Consider the following 21,020-nt stretch of genomic DNA (forward strand, 5'->3'; position numbering starts at 1 on the left):
TAAAAAAAAAAAAAAAAAAAAAAAAAAGCAAAACTATACATGTAGGTGCTAATAATGGTTATTTCCATGGACCTGAGTGGAAGGCAGGTCTACATGTAAGAGGATAGAAGAAAATGCCTCCAGTGTTTTCACTTTACATTGATATGCAGTATTTTCATATAGTATATTTTTCTCTTATAATTTAAAAATATTTTAAAAACCTAAAAATCTGAGAGGCTTTTTTGTTGGTTTTTATGTATTAGCAACTGCAGTTATTAATAAATATTTGGGGAACACATCTAAATGGAAATCACTAGGTGAATTTTTAATTGAGACACTCAAATCTAAACTTTTGAATGGGGAGTCAGATAACTAGTGGGAAAACAAAACAATGTTAAATGAGGACCGTGATTATGTACAAACTCCAAATACATCTTGCCAAACCCAGGTATCAATCAGGGCTGCAGCAGAGCACAACATCCTTAGTGGACCCCAGGCAAAGCTGTTCAGCTGTGATTTCTTTACTTGAAGTGCTTGGTGGTCACTTTGCCACTGGGCTCTCTGCTTTTGCCCAGGGGGTTCCAGAAAATTCAGTGGTGCGAAGCAGCAGCCGTCCTTTCAAATGGCAGTAACAGATTTCTTCTTACACTTTTGAACTTATTCTGATAACATCACACCATAACCCTGTTTCTTCTTTCAGTTTCTGTCTTTAAGGAAGTCATCTGAAGTCCTGATGATCTTTAATGATCTTAAACACGTGTGTACCAAAATACCTTTTCCCTAAGGACAGGTTAGAAAAGCATCTGAAGATGACAGTGGGTGATTCCAAAGGGTCTTACTGTCTTGGAATAAACTGTATTTGGTCCGTAATTTCTTTCTTTTTAAAAATTTTGTTCTAATTAGTTATAGGTAACAGCAGAATGCATATTAACACGTCATAATTTCTTTGTTATAATAGTGTATATTTGTTATCCCCCCACTTTGTAAATCCGCATTCCAGGGTGCCCACTGGTTCATATCTGTAGGGCAGGACGACAGTCTCCAATACCCATCACATCAGCCCCTGAAGATCGGATACCACTCCAGCTGTTAAATACAGATTTGTCATGCTTCACCCAGCTTTCAGGGCCAAGAGAAAGAAATGGATGCATGCAGTCATTACCTCAAAGCCTATCATCCTTTGTTCAACAGCATGAACAAAATGGGCAAGATAGGGCAACTAACGTGAAAGAACAGACATCTAGGAAATAGTAACTGTCACTGATGATGGATGCAGATTGAAGTGCCACACTGCTTTAGGGTGGTACAAAAGCAGGCTGGGTTGAAAGCCAGCCTTGGGCCATGCCCTTTAGCAACCACAGGCACTTTGGTTTCACTCTCTCTGCTCACTGAGCTGCTTCCCTTATCTGCATCTCTCCTTATCCCTCATCTCTGTCTCTGCTTTTTGGCCCACTAATTTCTTCTAATGGCCTTCATGTGGGAAATATGGTACCAGGTCCCCTTTTTGAATAACTCATTGCTTGATGAGTCTCCTACTCAGTGTTCTAGTTTCCTTGTCAGTGGGGAATAGTTGTGCCTACCAGAATGTCTCCTTAGAACTAATGCAAAAGACCAGAGTGTGTTTCTACATACAGGAATCATTATCTTAATTTCCATAATATAGGAGGACAGCAGGCATTTCTCATTTTACAGTTGAAAAGAAAGCACAGTCCCTCAGCGATCTGGCCTCTGTGGTACGTGATTTTCCTCCTTGTCCATACAGATCATCGACAGTATTGTGAGGAATCACCACCATGCCACAGACCAGGACAGTGAGGTTCAGAGAACTGAGGGAATTATCTCAAAGTTCCATATTTCTCAGACAGTAAAAGCCAGGTTTTATCATTATACCATTCTGTCTCTGTTGCAGCACTGTGGAATTCAGAGCTTTGTGAGATCACAAAGATACAAGTCTGCTCCCCAAACAGAATTATGTAAGCCATTTAATATGAAGAGATTGCAAAGTGATTTCTCTCTCTCTCTTTTTTTTCTCTTTGTCAGCTGAGACCCATGGGATCTCCTCAGTTTCTTTCTGTATATCTGATGCATCTGCTTTTCTCATTGGTACACTCTGCAGATTAACTTGAACTCATTATCTTTGTATTTAATCCTTAAAGAAAACTCAAGGGATTAGTTAGGAGCAGGAGTCCCTTATTTATGGAATGATAGAATTGGCTTTTATTCCCAAATGCATTCCTCAAAACAGTCAGAAATTGGATAGGATTCATTATGCTACTGAAATTATCATTGCTACTACATTTTGCTGCTAATATCTAGGTAGTTTCAGGTAAAATTGTACAAAGACTTTGTAGCCCATTGTCCCTGGAATAAAGAGAAGGGAATCACAAGCCATTATACAGAATGTGGGTCTCTTTGAGAAAGGAGCAAATATCCTTGTTCTGCCATCAGATGTTACGAAGGCTACAGATATATGAATTTACCTCTTTGGCCCTGGGCTTCACCTTCCAAGGAGGAAACTGCAGTCTATAAATCTCAAATTTCTAACATTTTGTTATTGAAAAGCTTTAATTTTTTAAGGAAAACATTAAATACCTTGCAATATTGGACACTGAGCCGAAGAATATCATTGTAAGAAATCCTAGACACAGCAGGAAGGTGCGGTGGGAAAGATGGGTGGGGTCAGACCTGAGGGAGGAAAAACGGGGGCAGAGTGACAGGAGGGACTGTGGCAACTGCAGTGCTGTGGGAGAGAAGGGGCAGGTGGGTGGGCCTGGCTGCACTGCAGCAAGGGAGGGGAGGAGCACGCCCAGAGGAGGTGGGCTGGTGGGCTGCAGGGAAGGCTGCAGGTTGCTGGCCAAGGGATGCACAGAGGTAGTTCCTGTCTATCTCTAGTCTGAGTAACCCTGTTTTCCCCTCCTTCTTTTCTTTTCTCTCCTTCCTTCCTTCTTTCCTTTTTCTTATTTTATTTTGGCTCACTTGCCGACTTGATAAAGATGCCACTTATCCACTTTAGATGAACTGTCCAGGGACAGGAGGTTAAAGAGAGAGAGAGAGAGAGAGAGAGAGAGAGAGAGAGAGAGACCCTTCCATTAATAGACATCTTAAGTGTCTCCCTACATAGTTGAAAGAAGTTAAATGACCCATTTTTGGTTGTTGTTGTGTCTAGTTTTGTTCTAATCAAAGAAAGATACCTCCACAGGAAGGCAATTGAGGGTACACTCAGGGCACGGGGGCACACTGCTGGGTGGTGTGGAGAGAGGCAGTGTAGCACAGTGGTTAGCAGCAATGGCTGTGGGTTCCGATGGCAACTCACGTCCCTACCGGATGCGCGAGTCTGGGGTGGTCAGCGACTGCTCTGCCTTCACCGTGCAGCACGGCAGCATGAGCGTGAAATACAGCGGTGAGGGCTTGAAATGTGGTGGATGCAATGAAGAAACTAAAATTAACATTTCATTTTTTGCTACTTTTTATTTAATATTAAGAGCTGATAATTTTTTTCAGTTACTGGGAAAATACTTAACTAGTTCTGGAAAAAAAATCATAGATATGTGAATTTCCTCTTTCAGTAGTAAAATCTTATGAAATCTAAAAATAAAACAAATATTTGTGATAAAAATTTAGCATCCAAATTGAAATTTACAAGTCTGAATATACACTGTATTTTAAAAGCTTGGTATATGAAAAAGAACGTGAAATATCCTCATACTTTTTATATTAGTTAATGCCCAAAGAATAATACTTTAAACATGTAGGGCTAAATGAAATATACTATTAAAATTAATTTCATCCATATCATTTTCACTTTTTAAATTATGGCTCCTAGAAAGTTTAAAATTAAATATGTGGTTTACTCACATTCCAGTTGGTCAGATCCACTTTATATGCTTTAATTTCTTCATCAATGTTTTAGGGAATGAAAATATCAATTTCTTCCAGCGGTGGTTGTGGCAACAATATAGAATGACTGCAAACAGCTGGGAATGCTCACCACAGAGCTATGGGTTTGAGGCCTCATTTCCACCTTTACTTTCTCCATCTCACAAACTGAATTTTAAGATAGTCTGTGGATCACTCAATTGATTCTCCTAAAGTGTATGAAAGTAAAGGAGACCACTGATTATACCCTGGACCATGGCAGGCAGGCATGCCAATGGTTTGCCAAGTCAATCTACATTCTTTCCATCTCACAGATTCTTACTTTATGCCTTTAGGAATGATGTACTTCCATTCATCCGTTGAATCTTTTATTGAATACTTATTTGTAGGGAAATCGAGATTGTGTAATTTTGTTTCTTAATGGTTATAAGCTGGTGATAAAAAAATGACTCACATTAGATGGCAGTGAAATCAGTTTAAAATTTCAAGTAAGATACAGTCTATTCTCTATCTCTGAATTAGTAATTTCAGTTCTACATATGGAATTTAAAATTCTATCTCATAATTTTTCTACTTTTCTTAATTATTGCTGTAGTTTTAAGGGTTAAACACTTCCTTTATGGTTTTGTGTAGTCTTTCTTTGGTTCCTTACAATTTCTAAGTTTCACATGATTTGGAAAACAGGAAAACAGGAAGAATGCAATATTCCCTTAATAAAAGAAAAACTAGGGCTGGGGATGTGGCTTAAGCGGTGGCACGCTTGCCTGGCATGCACGGGGTGCTGGGTTCGATCCTCAGCACCAAAGACAAATAAAATAAAGATGTTGTGTCCACTGAAAACTAAAAAATAAATATTGAAAAATTCTCTCTCTAAAAACAAAAAACTATTAGAAATTAACAAGTTAGATTTCAGAAGACTGGCCATTGGCAGATAACACAGAAGAGAAACCATCTTTTCTCTTCTCTAAATAAACTGCATGAATAATCTATTCATTCAGTCTCACAGTACTTTGATAAATAAGCTAACCTTGAATTTCCATTGCTTCATATTATGTGAAGCACAAATTATGCTTCCTTTCAGCAGTTCAATTATTTTCCTAAAATAACTCTTTGAATTTGTGAACTTTTCTTGGTTTCATACAAATAGTCAAAGCAGCTAAAGCTTAGCAAGTTCTTCCTAAATACCAGGCATCGTTACAGGTCTTTTACTGGCATTCACCCACTGAATCTCTAAAATAACCCCATGAGATAGCATATAGGCAAATAGCAGTCCCCTAAAGATGTGCACATCCTGATCCCCAGAACCTGTGAAAATACTATTTATGTGGCAAGGTAGCATTAAGGCTGGGGCGGAATGAAGGCTCCTGAGCTGGACAGGGAGAGAGCCGGGATGAACCAGGTGGGCTCAGTGTGATCACAAGGGTCCTGATGAGTGAAAAAGGCAGGCAGGCAGGAGAGTCATCAGGAGACTCCATGCTGCTGGCTTAGGGTCTGTGAGATCCCAGAGGGCCACAAACCAAGGAATGTGGGCAGCCTCCAGAAGCTGGAAAATACCAGGCAAGAGCTTCTTCCCTAGAGCCCCTAGGAAGAAGGCAGCTCTGCCAGTTTAGCACAATGGGATTTGTTTCAGTTTTCTGCTCCAGAAAAGTCAGATAATGCATGGGTGCTGCTTTAACTGTAAGATAATACACGTGTTGTTTAAAACGACTTTGTGGTAAGTTACCACAGCAGTGATAGGAACCTAACACAGGTAGGCACCTGCCTCATTCCCATTTAGTAGACAGGGATAGGGAAACCAGGGCAGAGAATCTAAATAACTGACCCAGGGACCAAACAGACAGCAGGTGCTTTAGCAAGGGATTTAAACTCATTGACTCCAGTCCTCAACCCTTAGTAACACAGTGGAAAGCAAGAAAGGCAAAAGGCATTTTATCATGTGGATTCTCAGTGCACAGTTTTCTTCTCAGCATCTATTTGTTTTCCAGGTCTCAGTTCCATTGCCGCTTTTGAGGGGATCCCCTCTCTGACTGTTTTGATGAGGCTGGATGCTCAAAGGATGCAGCCTTTGTAGAATACAATTCTCACTACCAAAGTCCTTGTCATGATTACAATTTGACATTTGTTTGAGTTCTAGCTTAGCCATCAAAATGGACACTTCTTGAAGCAAGCCACCCACTGTATATTGCTCTGTGTGCCTGTGTACCTCTCTCGGTTGTCTACTGAATTTCTCATGTTTAGACAATCTGTGTCAAATTCACCAGATGCACATTGAATTTGTTGTATATGATCTTAAAAAAAGAAAACAAATTCCAGGAGAATAAAGTAGACTTTGAGAAATGAACTGGGTTAGTCAGCTTTCTGTGACTGTGATAAAATAGCTGAGATAATCAACATAGAAGAAGAAAACCTTAATTTTAGTTCACGGTTTAGGAGTATTCAGTCCATGGTTGTTTGTCTCATAGCTTTTGGGCCTCTGGTGGCATTGTACATCATGGTGAGAGTGCAAGCTGCTTACCTCACAACAGACAGAAAGCAAAACAAGGAAACAGGAAGTATTCCAGTATCTTCTCCAAGGGCAGATCTAAATTATTTTACTTTCTCTCACTAGGTCCTACCACCTTTCTTTTGTTTGGGGCTGGGTGAGGGGTAGTACTGGGGTAGTACTCAGGGGTACTTGACCACTGAGCCACAACCCCAGCCCTATTTTGCATTTTATTTAGAGACAGGGTCTCACTGAGTTGCTTAGTGCTTCACTGTTGCTGAGGCTGGTTTTGAACTTGCAAACCTCCTGCCTCAGCCTCCAAAGCTGCTGGGATTATAGTCATGCACCACCTCGCCCAGCCCTACCACCTTTCAATAGTGCCACAAGCTGGGAACCAATCAATAACATGGGCCAAAGGACAGCATACATTTCAGATGCTTTAGCCACAAGCAATTCATTTCCATAAAAATAAAATCTGAAAAAAATAAAATGACTTCTCAGAAGAAAACTTGTTGTTGCCTTATGGAAATGCTGCACTCACATCTGACTTGTCAGAAGATGCACCTTATCTTTAATCATATTGTTCAGTTTTCCCAAGAAGTTATTATATAAAAGTCTGTTTATAAATAAGTCTAAAAATCACTCATCTACAATGAAAAGAAATAAACAAAATCAAGAATATCAGATTTTTTTCTATATTTGATTATATTTTTAAAATAAAGGGCATATCATCACCAGTGACTAGCATTTATACATTTCTTAGCCATAAAACTAAATATTCTACATGGTAATAGCATCTTTTTAATATTTACACTATGGCTTCCCCTGAACACTTATATCCACTAAGATATAATGTTCTCTATTTTTGACATATATTATTTTATATCCATATCTACATATAGGTATGGTGCATTGTTTTTGGTTTAAGTTTCTGTATATCACTCTATAGCACACACACACCTGATTTTCTGGTTTTGCATGATCATTATGTTGGTTTTAAAATTGAGCATTTTTCCTTGTTCATTATTATCTCCAAATAATATGGTGTAATTTGGAGAACTATAAATATGCAATATTATTTGAATGAAATCACACCAGAAGTTATTTGAGTTTTGTAAGCCTTTGCCTCAAAGATGTGCGTTGCTAATTACTAAGCTTTCAATCACATTCAATTAATTCTTCCACCCATGGAGAAGACACTTAATTCATCTGTGCATTTTCTGTGGCTTTGGGATTCAGCTGAAATTGAGTTCACACGAAAAAAATAACTGCCAAAGATTCTCTGGGCTTTTAAACTCCCTGTTTCACTTGTCTGTAGCCGACCATTTAAATCACTCTCCATTATAAGGGCTTTTTTTTTTTCCCTGAGGAAACTTATGTTAGTATATTCTGGATCCATTCTCACTAAAATGAAATTAGAACATTAACTCAGGACCTAGAGAGCTTAGAAGTATTTCTTCCTCATATGCCCATTCAAAAAGACAAAATCAGGAAAAAGCATGCTAGAAATTCCTTTGCTAAAGTTTCATTAGATTGAAATATTTACTAGAGCAGTAAAAAGAGAGATTGTTTTATTTTCTTGAAGTAGTTCCCATAGTGTATCCATGTCTGGTCCCAATTTTATTCCCTGGACACATATGTAAGCAAATATATGTTCCAAATATGTGGAATAATAATAATAATAATAATAATAATAATAATTATTATTATTATTTTATAAAAATTATTTCCTTCATTTATCTTCCTTTCTTATCCCAAGTTTTCAAAGTGTTCGAGCCAGAAGAAAAGATCTCTACTTAAAAAAAATAAAACGTGATAAAACCGACCAAATTATGCTGTGTATGTCAATATATCACAATGCATTTCACTTTTATGTAGGATTATATCAAAAATGAAAAAATACATATGTAAATAAATGGAAGATAAAATAAGTAACTCAAGTAGAAGCTTGCTAATGTCCTCACTGGTCCCTGGTGTTTGGCCATACTCTCTGTTCCACCCTTTTAGGGTAAATGTGGAACAACTTCAGTAAAATCCGCAGTGAATGGACCCTGTATGCTGCTGAGTGCGTTTCCCAATGGGTATGAATTCTCTTTGGCACAGTGGACTGCAGTGGACCTCTGGAACTGTACGTTAGCCTTCCTTAGAAGACTTTATGGCTGGATAACAATCATTTGGGGTGTGATTGTATGAAAGTAAACATTCTTGTGCTTCCAACAGACAGAACAGATAACCATTCCCATTTAGCAAATTTGGAGCAATGAACTAGTATACCCAGGCTATCTGGGCTTTTACTAAGTGCGAGACTTGAAACTCTGACCCTAGGTCTTCTGACTCCAAATCTAGAATTCATTCTTCAACAACAGCTCTCAGAGTCTTATGAAAACAGCAAGCGCCCAGGAGAAAAGTCCAAGTTCTGTTGGCTCTATTTAGGGACAATAACAAAAACACACTGTAGAGTGCACAGTTAAAAACAGGAGATTCCTCTGTGGTTGAGGTCATGCTGTTCACCAGACAGGGGCTGGCAAACATCTCCGGAGTGGTCAGACTGTGAATGTTTTAGGCTGGGTGGGCCACACATGGATGGTCTCTATATCTTTTCCCCTACTCTTTCTCCTCTTCATCTTCTTCCTCCTCCTCCTCCTTCCTCTCCTCTTTATACTTAATTTATTGGTTTTGTTTTATGTCATTTGAAAATTGTGAAAACCATTCTTATTTATGGGCTGTAGGGCTACAGGTACAAGTTGGCCTGTACCTGGCATAGTTTTTAAAGCACTAGACCCAGCAAATTCTAGAGCACCAAAGGAGGACTTGTCATGCAGGTCTTGGGGCATAACCCAAAGTCCCTGGTTCTGGAAGGTCTATAATAAAAGTGCACATCTTTGATTACAGCAATTTCACCTCCTGGACTCACCACACATTTAGGCTATTATTATTTCCCTCTGTCCCTGACTCACATTAAAGACGAAATCATGTCTGGCTTGCACTATATACTACATCCTTGACGTTCCCGAATTTAAATCTTCTGGTTTCTACTATTTCAGAGATGCCTCAAAATGCTCATGGATTAAAAACAAACAAACAAACAAACAACAACAACCAAGTTCACTTTTGAATTGTGAATCTGTTGTGTGGGAATGGTTTATATAGCCAGAGTGAGCCAAATACCCTGCCTGGCAATTGCTTTGCATTCTCCTCTTGCTCCCCACTCCAAAGTACCAGCAGATAAGTACTCTTTTTATTGTGGGAGGAGGAGAAAGATTTTTTTAAAAGCCAACTTCTGGAGCTGTGATGAATAAATGATATAAGAAAGCATTGGGCATTAACCAGAAAGTAGAGCTCCATAAGTTAGACAATTTCTGTCTGAGAACTTTCACAACACGTGATATAAAGGGAGTAAGAAAAATAATTTGTAAAAATATTTCTGTTAATTCTCTCATCAGGGAGGAAAAAAAAACTTGTATGAGAGGTAAATGAACAATTCAGAGGAACTCTTCATTTTTCCCAGTTCATATTGACTGCATTTCCATAGGCCACTGCAATGCTCTTAGATGCTGAGATGTATAAAGAATTAGCATAGTTAATTTTGATGTGTAACAAGTCTCTCCACTTTGGACTCCCAGGTGAACTACTACAACCACGGCAGCCCAAAGCCCATCTCTGAATAAAGATTCAGAACCTGGACGACAGAAATAAGACTCATGAGGCCAACCTTCCATGCTAAGGATCTGGGTGCCAAGACCTCGAACCTTATGCAGGGCACCCACATCCACACCTTTGTGTTTACCTTGACAGCTTTCTCTGTTTAACCTGCTCCTGGTAAAGAGTTAAGAGAACAGATTTATTAACTGGGATTTTCATGCTTTAAAGGTCAAATTACCAACACGTCTACAATTCAATGTCCATCTGTGAAAAGCTACCCACCACGGTGGGCAAAAAAGCCTTTTGCCCATCTACCAACGAGATGAGAAAAAAATATGAATAGTAAGATACATACGCAATTTAAAGTGAAGTTGCATAGCTGAAGATATGTTAGAAAGACTATATGAATTACTGTCAAAAAGACTTACACACAGTAAACATTACAGGAGATCAGAAGAGGGACATTATTTATTCATTCATTAAACATTTATTGGCATTTACACTGTGCCAGGTTTTACTCTTCCTTAAACATTTTCTTGAAACTCCAGACTCACGTATGCGACTCCCTCCTTGACATCTCCATGTATAGACCTAACAGGCATTTCAAACCCAACATCCTGGCAATGAACCTATATTTTCTCTCCAAAGCTCCCTTTCCTGTGCTCTTCCCTATCTGAAGGACAGACTGGTCCTCCAGACATTCAGTACAAATCAGCACAGTCAACCTGACTCCTTCCCTGTTCTCATACCATACTCAACTTCTAAGCAAATCTATTGGTTCTACCTCTGAAATACAGTCAAGATCCAACCACTTCCCACAACCTTAAGAAAAACCGTAAAAGAACGCTGCAGCATTGCAATAGCTTCCTTACCAATGGTCTCCCTGCTTCAACTTTTGACCTTTTATAGTCACAGGTCCTGGGACTTCCCTGCTCAGGGCCCTATGAATTCATGAGCACATAGTTCACAGAGCATGATGTTCACTAGCCACTCTCCTAAATATTAACTCCTGAATTTCGACAATAACTCTACCTGGTAGGTTCTTTCACTTGCTATGTTTTATCAATGAAGAAGTGAAGGCCAAGAGGGACAAGTCATTTGCCAAGAGCACACAGCTAAGGAGTGGCAGAGCGAGGACTCAAACCCTGACGTGCTGGCTCCATGCTCTATCTTCTGTACCTGCTTCCTCCAGTGGCTTCCTTTTCCACTCTTGGGAAAAGCCCACACTTCGTGACTACACCCTGGCATGGTCTGTCTCCTATCACCTCCCTGACCTCTCCTTCTCCTGCCCCCTCCTTGGTCACCTGGACACAGGCCTCTCACTGCTCAGCCATCCCAGCTTCTGTTCATCTTAGGGTCTTCATCACCTGGGTTGGCCTTCTGCTCCGACATTTCCCCCAGGGGAAGTGGCATGGTTTACCCTCTCACCTCCTTGGTCTTTTCTCAAATGTCCTTCCTTCAGTTAGGATGTGGCTTGCCACTGTACCGAACCCCTTGTGAGCGTATCTAGGCACTGTTCTTAGCTCTCAGCCCATGTTTATTACAGCCACACAAAAGCTCAGGCTTGCTGGGACTACTCTACCCACTGTACAGTGTGGAAAAGAGCCCAGAGGCGTTAAAACAGCACCCCCAAGGTCACACAGGAGACGCGTGGCGAAGCTAGGATTCCAACCTAGATGCTCTGGCTCCAGAGCCTGTGACCTTACAAAACAATCAATACACAGAACGTGGTGACTCATGGGAAATGGGAAGGCGAGAAACCCAAACCAAAACCAAACCAGGGCAACAGGACCAAGTTGGAAGGCGAAGGCTGGAGGGAGAAGATAATGAGCAACCCGGAGGAAAAGTTCAAGAGGCACAATGTCTCTGATGAGCCCATTTTACTCCAGGTGCCCAGGATTTTCTTGTAAAAGCCAGTTTATCTGTTTAACCTTATTTCCTTTGAGACGTGAACAGAGTGGAGAGTAGACTGGCTCTGGGAATCTTTGCTCCAAGTGTGATGTGGGGTGCTGGAATTGGGTATGTGATGTTAAGAAGATATTCAACCTTTCTGAATGTCTGCTTTCAGGGAAAAGAAGAATTTCTGCACATTCCTTTAAAGGAATTTAAACTCTCTAATTGACACATAAAAATTGTACACACTTATGTGCTTCCCTGTGAAGTTTCGATATATGTACATGTGGCATAATGTTCAAATCAAGGTAAGCATGTTTCTCTCAAACACTTATCATTCCTTTGTAGTGGGGATATTAAAAAATCCTCTCTTCTACCTTTTTTGAAATATATAGGACATTATCATTATCTATAGAAAACTCTTCATCACTCCAATTAATGTCAATGAATTATATAAATCAGAAGGTTCCTTGAAAAACTATTAAGTCATTAAAAGATTCTTAGTTATATTGAATTATATCTTTTGCATATTTCTAGCTATAAAGTTCTACAGCCTACCTAGTAAAATTAGAAAAAAATGATGGCTATAATGAATGAGCATGTCCACATGAGCCGTTCACATAGCTATAGAATGTGAATGTTACTAACAAGTTACCCTTATAAGACAAGTTCTCTTTGACCTTAAAACTATTTCACATCTTTTAAAAATTGAACTTATGAAAACTTGAAGGAGTAATGAGTATGGCATCATTTCTACTTAGTGTTTTTGCTTCGAGATAATCATAGCCCCAAATTCAAAAGCAACAGTGTTTTTGGAAAATCAATATTGATTTGCTGACAGGAATTGACATAAAGTGTTTCAGTTTGGTAACAGAGGCAGAGTCCAAGCAAAGTGAGTGTCATTTAAACACCGTTAGTGTAACAGGTATTTTTTTCATTTGTTATTTACTACATCCTTGATGTTGGAACATTGAAATCTAAGAGAGAAAATTTGATTATGCTGAAATCACCTGGATGTCAACACCTTTCCAACTTTGCAAACTTAAGCACACCACCTATGTCCTAACAGGATTTCAGTGACTAAGCAGATCTCTCCCTAAACCTAAAGTAAGGAAGGGCTCTATCCTCTACTCCATTCCTGCTGACCCAGCAGATGCACCATCAGGAGCGACATGTCTGCTACAATTAAAGCATAGGCAAAAATGTAATTTGACAAGTAGCAAGAAACAGCTTTCTAATTAAAACACCACACATTCCACAAAGCTCTCAAGACTTCACTCTGATTTTATGCCTCAGTTAAGCATTTTGAAAAGGCATCTCCACTGTAGAATCAGAAATAAAAGCCCCAGCTCTCCTGAAGTTAGAGATCTAACTACCTCCATCTACAAAACTTGATTGGTTCTATGGTACTGAAAATCTATTCTGGGCTCTTCTTTCAAATTAAGAGTTATAAAAATAAAATCCACTTAATTAAACCAAACTCAACTCATATTTTTTTTTTCCTGCAAAAAAAGTTAACAGATAAAATGTTAGGCAGGAAAGAATTTCTAATAGACTTACAAACTTCACATGTTTATGACAGATTTAAGAGAAAGAAATCAGCTTTTTGAATGGTAGATGTAGTTCTGGGACAAATTCCCCTAATCAATACAGCAAAGTAGCAAACTCTAGGATATGGTTATCTTGGTCTAAAGCTGAACACCACCTCCAAAAAAAAAAAAAAAAAAACCATAAAAAACAAAACAAAACAAAAACCCCAAGATCTTAAATTGCAATGTGTCCATAATAATAGTTCAATCAACGGATTCTGCTTTGCGGGGATACCATACCATTATGATGAGGGTTCTGGGTCTACTCATTTCATCGTCACTTTCCAGAGGCACAGTTTCGTGGGATGTTTCCTCCTGGCGTCGTCTACAAATGTGTGGACAGCTCCTCTGGACCACAGAGCGAAAAGCTTGAAGCAGAACAATGCTGGCAGTGCAGCCCATCGCTGCATCCTGGAGCCTACAGAATAAGTTCTATGTTGATGCTATGTTTCAAAAACAGTGGCTCCTTGTCCCTGCAAACAGCCTACACTTCAGCTGCAGCCAGCTCACCCTCCAATCACTTCCTCCAGCTCTGATCATCTGATCACGGCCAAATAGCTTGGATGCAGAGATGGGAAAGATTTGATCCACGGAAACTGAGCACACTCAAGAATATCGGAGCTTGTTGCCCAGAGTGTATTTCTCAATTCATTTTGAGAGCAGGTTTTATGTTCATTGCAACGACGCTCTTCGATTCCTGTCTCAGAGGTTTGCACAGATGTGTCTTTCCCACCCAGACATGCAAATAATAAATCACTCCTTCAAACAAAACAACTGAAAATCCTGCTTCATCCTGACATCCCTCCCCTCTGCCCCAAGGCAGATAAGCATCATGTAAAGAATTGAAAGGATTTTTTTTTGTTTTTAATGCAAACACTTCCTGGAGGAAATTTTGCTGGACACCTCATTAAGTGGTTGGAGTTTGACTTTTCATAGTTCATAAGTTTTAGAAATGAAGTCGGCTCATCTGGAATGTAGAGTACACTGAATCAAGATGATTTATAGAAAGTATGCACGCGTTAACTAAGCCCACGTGGGAGACACCAGTGTCACTGTGATTTCCTTTCAATAGCACAGTTGTTCTGTTCCCATACGTGCAGTTCTGCAGCCTAATACATTTTTATATTTACATAGGCGGCTTGCAGGGCTGAAAATATCTCTATTACTGAGGTCACTCGGAGTGATCCGCCAGGCTGGCCTCTTAGAAAAGGCAGCTGTGAAGCATTTTAACATCCTATCAATAAGAATTCAAGCCTTGGGGAAGGACTTTGAGGTCTTTGACAGTTAAGAGTCTAGTATTCCCTGACTTCTGCAAGACTAGTCACTTAGGAGGGAACCAAAGAGGGATGCTCAGAAATCATGTGACCCATCTGGAATGGCCTCAAAATCTAATGGTACACTGAAAGAGAATAGGACAGCAGGGGATACTCACACTAAAAATATCTCATGGAAAATGGATTTTGCTTACAAATGAGGAAAGTATGAAATCCCCAGTAGGATTTGCAATGTTGGAATCTTTCCTGCCAGGATAATTCTTTCAGTGTAACTCTTAGAGATTTAAAGGAAAAAAAAAAAAAGGTTTTCTTTGGTCTCTGTGCTCCTGGATGTGGGGGTCCTGTAGGAATTTTGGGAGAGGTTTGTTTTGCCGTAAGGTGTGGACACCCAGTCCCCAGAAAAATTGCTTTCACAGAAGCATCTAGCAAAATGATCAATTAGGCATTAATTGCTCAGTAATCCGTCACAACACAGCGTCCTTTAAACTGGTGTGTTTGCCAAAGAAGTAAAACATGTTTCTACCGCACCCACTTTTAAGAAGTACTGGATGCTTAGGAGTTTTTCATCTCTTTCTGTTTTGAGCAAACAAATTTGAGTGCTGTTGGAAAAAGAAGAAAAAAATGCTAATGGTGCTGGCAAGTCCTTGACTTCCTCCGGACCTTTGTCAGAGTGCCCGGATGCTAATCTAAACCATTTTTACTCCAAACAACTGGAGCATTTACTGAAGAGAGGCTACAATTTAGCCTGTCCAGCTAGTATGTATTGAATATCTGTATATAATGGTGTCCACCAGAGACAAAGTAAAGAGTGGGATTCCACATTTATACTGGCTTCAAGTAGAACTGTTCCTCCAGATTCTCCATATGTACGTCAGTGCCCAGCCTGCCCACCCAGTCCCGTGACAGATCACTCTCCAATCACTTTCGTAGGTTCTGATCATCTGCTCCTGACCACATGGCTCGGATGAGCAAGGGGTGTCAGAAATGCTCAGACATGTCACCCCTCCAGCTTCCAGCTGGAGGGGGAAGGCAGACATGCAGAATGGCCTGTCAGGGAAGACGTGCCCTGCATCTTATAACTCCCTCCCAGCCACCACTTCTCTTCAAATCCGGCCAACTCTCTAGGGTGGCTTTTGGAGTCAGATGTTTTGGCAGATGTCAAAGTCTTTAGGGAAACAAATGAGATGCTTTCTAGCTATTAGAGGCCGGCCCTCATCGATCCCCTCTTTTTCTCTGAGGAATTCACCCCTATTACTCATGGGTTGCCGAGAGACTCGATACTCTTTTTCTTTCTCCTTCTCCCTGTCTCTTAACCTGAATTATCAAGTGAAGGGAGTCTTCAAGGATGAGTTTTTTGGAATTCAGAGCACACCCATTACCCAACAGACAAGACACAAAAAGGGTGGAAAGCAGGAAAAAAGAGTTGGACAATGTTCTCCAACATTTTGCAAAGGTACAAGAAAGGGGCTGGGTTCTAAGGCTAAAGTTTACAAAGTAAATTAAGCCACAGGTGGGCGAGGGTGGGGAAGAAGATAGAAATCTAACCAAAGAGATGTTCCCCTCATATTTAGTGTGTGTGTTGATACACAAGAAATATTAGGAGATTTGGTATAAACGATTCAGAAAGAGTCTGCTGGTTTTGTCAGAACAACCAATGAATGGATCATTAATTTGGCCTATGGCTTTACCAATAGGTCACTTTGTGAGACCCTCCTTCACCCTCATCTGCCTCCTTTCCTAGCTGGGTCTTATTTCATGATTCAGTCAGACACTGATTATTTGTAAAATGCTAGAGATAGGATTTTGAGCTTATTATTCTAGATGAGAAAATATTATCATTAACAAGTATGAATGCAAAATTTTCCAAGGAAGTGTTGGATAAGAGATTTTACGTTGGGCTATTAAATATGTATTATTAGGTGTTATTTCATATACATGAATTCAGTAGACACTCATGAAGTCTTCAACCCACGCACACAGTGAAAACCTTTCATGTTGGAAACAGAATTGGCCACGTTGTGTAGACACGGAGGAGTCCCGGTGTACACAGGAACGAAGGAAAGCTGTGGGGGAGAAGCTATTGATAAGGGACATCAGGGAGAAAGGGAAAAGTGTGGCATTTCGGATAATAAAGAGAGGGAAGAGAGAAGAAAAAGGGAGAAGGAACGAAAGGACTGAGATTTCTAAAATCTCCAAAACAGCCCTGAACACCAGGAAGAGGGCTCTTGCTCTGTCTCAGGGCTGTATACACCTAGATGTAGGCTGCTTATCTCTGGCCAACCAACCCTGACCAATGAATGTCGCTTTTAGAGTAGTTGTCTATTATTTTTTTGGCCTGTGAATTACTTAACTCTAAATGTAGATCTTTCCACCACTGGGCCAGTGCATCCAAAGATCTTTACACAATGGGCCAGGAACCCATTTTTAATTTCAATAAATAATGCCTATTGAAAGTGTTGGACTATCCCAGCTTTGTTAAATTATGTAAGAGCTGTATATCTCCATCTATCTATCTAACCTATCTTGCAATCTATCTAAATCTACCCTGATCATCTTGAATTGGACTATGGCTGGGCAAGATGGAGGCAAAGCCCTTTTCCTCCCCTCTCCAAAGACCTAGTGCCTTTGAGTCTCCCCTGACCTGTGGCAGGAAGTCCTCGGCCACATTGTATAAGGTGTCAAGGACACTAAACCTTGTGCTGATAAGGAAAGTTTGTCTTGAAAGAAAAAAGATGACCGTGTGTGTGTGTGTGTGTGTGTGTATTTTTTTTTCCTGTACTGGGGATCGAACTCAGGGGTCCTTTAATACTGAGTCATGTCCCAAGCCCTTTTTATATTTTATCTTGAGACAGGGTCTCACTAAGTTGCTGAGGGTCTCGCTAAGTTGCTGAGGCTGGCCTGTCTCCGCTCCCATGCACCACCTTGTCATAAAGTATCTTTTTGAGAAATGAAGCCCAATAACAGCAGTCAGAAGTGCTTCTTGCACACCCCAATACTGGGTGCTTCATTGCTTCACACACTGCAAGGTGCGGGTTACTATTTCAAGACTTTAATAGAAGCTTCTTATGAAGAGAAATTGGTGGAAAGGCTGAGATTTTGAGAATGGAAGACTTTATGGATTGAACTGTGTGCACTGGAAGCTCTAGTCCCCAACATGATTGTATTTGGAGATAGGGTCTTAAAAGCACTAATATGAAGTCAAATGAGGTCATAGTAGTGGGGCCCTAATCCTCTGACATTCTTAGAGGAAACAGGGCAGGGTTGTAGCTCAGTGGTACAGCGCTTGCCTTGCTCGTGTGAGGCATTGGGTTTGATCCTCAGCACCATATAAAAATAGATAAATAAATAAAATAAAGGTATTGTGTCCATCTACAATGAAGAAGAAGAAGAAGGATGATGATGATGATGATGATGATGATGATGATATAAGGGAACACTAGGTCTCTCTCTCTCTCTGTCTCCACATGCACACAACGAAGGGACCACAGGAGACCCAGGGAGAAGGTGGCTGCACACAGCACAAGAATTGTTACCAGAGCCAACAACCCCAAAGCCCTCTTAATCTTGAACTTCCAGCCTCTAGAATCCTGAGAATATTAATTTCTGTTGCTTAAACCACCCAGTGTGGAATGTTTTGTCACAACGGACCGACACTAAGACCTTTCCAGGGAAACCGTATTCCAACCACGAAGCCTCCAGTGAGCGAACCTTGAACTTCCACTTCTCAAGAAAGCTTCCCAGGGGCCGTGGGAGCTTTCCTTCCTTTTCCCAAGCACAGAGGGTGGGAGCCTCCGGAAAAGTGCCTCTTCCTGAAGCCGACTCCCTTGGCCCCACCTGCAGACTCTGGAAGCCATGGCTTCTAGTTCAGGCAGTGGATGGAGCACATCTGTTTACCTCCCTCCTCCCCAAGACCAAGTGAAATGACCGCAGAGCAGAATGAAAGCACTTGGGCCCCATCAGTGGATGAATTTCCAGGTGTTTCTGAAAGATGATCACAATGATCAATAACCAAAAATGAAGGAGTCAGGTCCAGCTCCCACGCGCAGCATGAAGAGAGGTCAGAGGAGCGGCCTCTTCTCAGCCAGCGTGACCGAGCCCGTGCTGGATGTGGAAAAGCTATCAGAGAACCTCCTCCTGCCCCCTCCATGGCACAGACGGGACACTGGAGCCCCTGACTACTGCTAGCCACAGCAGGCGAGTGCCTTCAGAGACGAGCACAGGAGCACTGCAGCAAGAAACCCTGATGACTCTGGCCTTGGTCAGTGGGGTCAGGGGCCTGGATTGGGCCTGTCTGTCAATCTGGCTTCCACATCCTGAAATTAAGACTGCAGCAGGCATGCTGTCATCCCCGGAACTCATCCATCAGTGCCAGTCTGACCAAGCAAAGGAGGGGCCTGCAAATGTCCATCTTCTCTCTTCCCAGAGCTGGCTACCCCATCTAAGGAGATCCCTCCCTATATTTTGGATATTTTATAGAGAAAGTATATCCCATCAGCATTTACTGAGAAACATGGTTCAAGTCCAACTAGCTCCTTGTCCCTGTGGCAACAGGGTGGGAAAAACAGCCAGCAGAGTACAGCTGAAAAGCTCACAGTGAGCCTCTGAGTCCGAGTATGCTACGATCACAACCATTTTGCAGTGAAGGCTCTAACATGTATAATCTGTGTGTTTTTAAGCAAGTCACTTAACTTATTTGAGTCTCAACAGCAAATAATATAAAATAGGGATAAATCCTTTATACCTGCAGGGTTTTCATGGGAGGAGAGCAACTGAAAAGGTCCATAATAATCAAATTCAATGAACAAATGTGATATTTCTTGTGTTCATAGGAATAACAGATGCTTGGTCCCCTCACGCTTAGCCTCTGGGCTGAGTTTGAAAATGATATTACCCTGGAGAGGCTTCTCTGACAGGCCCTTGCCACACAGCCCTTAACTCAGTCCTTATCAGGGTACCCCAGGGGTTTCCTTCCTAACACACAGCTGTAACATTCCAATTGATTTGATTTTTAAAGACCCAAGATTGTGCTAACATTGTTCATCACATATCTTGTGCCTACCTTGTAGTGGATTTTTAACATAATAATAATGATGATGAGAATACAAAGAAATTAAGACCATGCCCAGCACTTAACGATGTGCTGGGCATTGTGCTAATTAATATTAATACAGAGATTCACTTACACCTCCTTCTGTGAGGTAGTGCTATGATCACCCACATTTTACAGCTAGAGACACTGAGGCACAGAGAAGTGAAGGGCTTCCTTATAGAATCACAGCTACAGTTAAATAGCAGAGTCAGAATTTGAAGTTAGTCTGGCTCCAGAGTCTGGGCTTACAACATTCATGTTAAATTTGCATCACACAAACCTTCTATCTTCCAGTGATAGGTTTAATACTAGAAAAATCTTTGGTGTCCAGCAAGGTGCAGAGGCGAGCCTGGAAACCACCCCTTGAGCATTGATCTGACCCTCACAGGAAAATCTGTGGTGTTTCCTTGGATAATAATTTCTGAAAGCGGCTAGCAATCTCAAGACTGTTTGGGGGTGATCATTTAAGTTGCATTTTAATGGGTATTTAAGATATCTTTAAATGGAATGAATGTGATGAGAGAATTTTTGAAAAGTGCATAACGTTGACTGTGCAAAAACACTCAGAGGCAGAAACGACTCCAGTGTTCTAATTGGCTACGGGAGCATACATTTGGAATACAGAAACCTGACTGGCTCCCTTTATAATGCTTTGTTTATTCTGCATGATAGAAGGTGTTGGTTAATGCCAAAATGCTCCCCCGAAAAGAGGCCCTGGAGAGTTGGCTGACACCTTGGACATGTCACTGCTTCAGAGAGAGCCAGCCACTTGCTTTCTAGGGACAGTGTGAAGGTCTGGCCGTGACTGTCACCCTGGTGGGTGCTCTGTGGCCTCACAAGCTCTGCTGCACCTGCCTTCTCCACCAGGTGCAGCATTCTCTGCTGAGTTCTGTGCTGAGACCCAGGCAGAGGGTCAGAAACCTCCATCTGCCTATTTAGGCCATAGCTCAGGCATTACAGGGAGCTCACTAACGATTCGTGGGACACATGTATCAATTGGTAGGTAATTAAGGTCAGAATTATTGTCATCACTATCAATACTGCCATCATCCCCTCAACCATGTTGGGCTTCTCTGTAAATTTCCCAGAAGTACAGCAATTGTTGCCCCCAAAGAGTGGCCCAAAGGAGGAGAAGATTAAAGATTAAAGACAATTAGGGATTCAGTCCCTAGTCAAGTAAAACCAGGTCACAGAAT

General features: G+C 41.0%; 1 protein-coding gene across 9 annotated transcripts in view; it reads right to left on the minus strand.

Annotated features, from left to right (window-relative positions):
• Dock10 (dedicator of cytokinesis 10) overlaps nucleotides 1-14,602 on the minus strand; it is a 181,351-nt gene extending 166,749 nt beyond the window's left edge. For 2 of the 9 annotated variants that reach the window (XM_048808618.1, XM_048808620.1), the window contains exon 1: nucleotides 13,702-14,600. In XM_048808618.1, the coding sequence (XP_048664575.1) occupies nucleotides 13,702-13,863 (162 nt within the window). In that variant the 5' untranslated portion in view covers nucleotides 13,864-14,600. Of the gene's footprint in view, nucleotides 1-13,701 lie in introns of all 9 variants that reach the window. The other 7 variants (XM_048808623.1, XM_048808622.1, XM_048808614.1 and 4 more) reach the window with 7 other exon arrangements.
• Between the last annotated feature and the right edge of the window lie 6,418 nt (nucleotides 14,603-21,020).

This window comes from Marmota marmota, unplaced genomic scaffold (assembly GCF_001458135.2).
Source record: "Marmota marmota marmota unplaced genomic scaffold, marMar, whole genome shotgun sequence".
Classification (NCBI taxonomy): domain Eukaryota; kingdom Metazoa; phylum Chordata; class Mammalia; order Rodentia; family Sciuridae; genus Marmota; species Marmota marmota.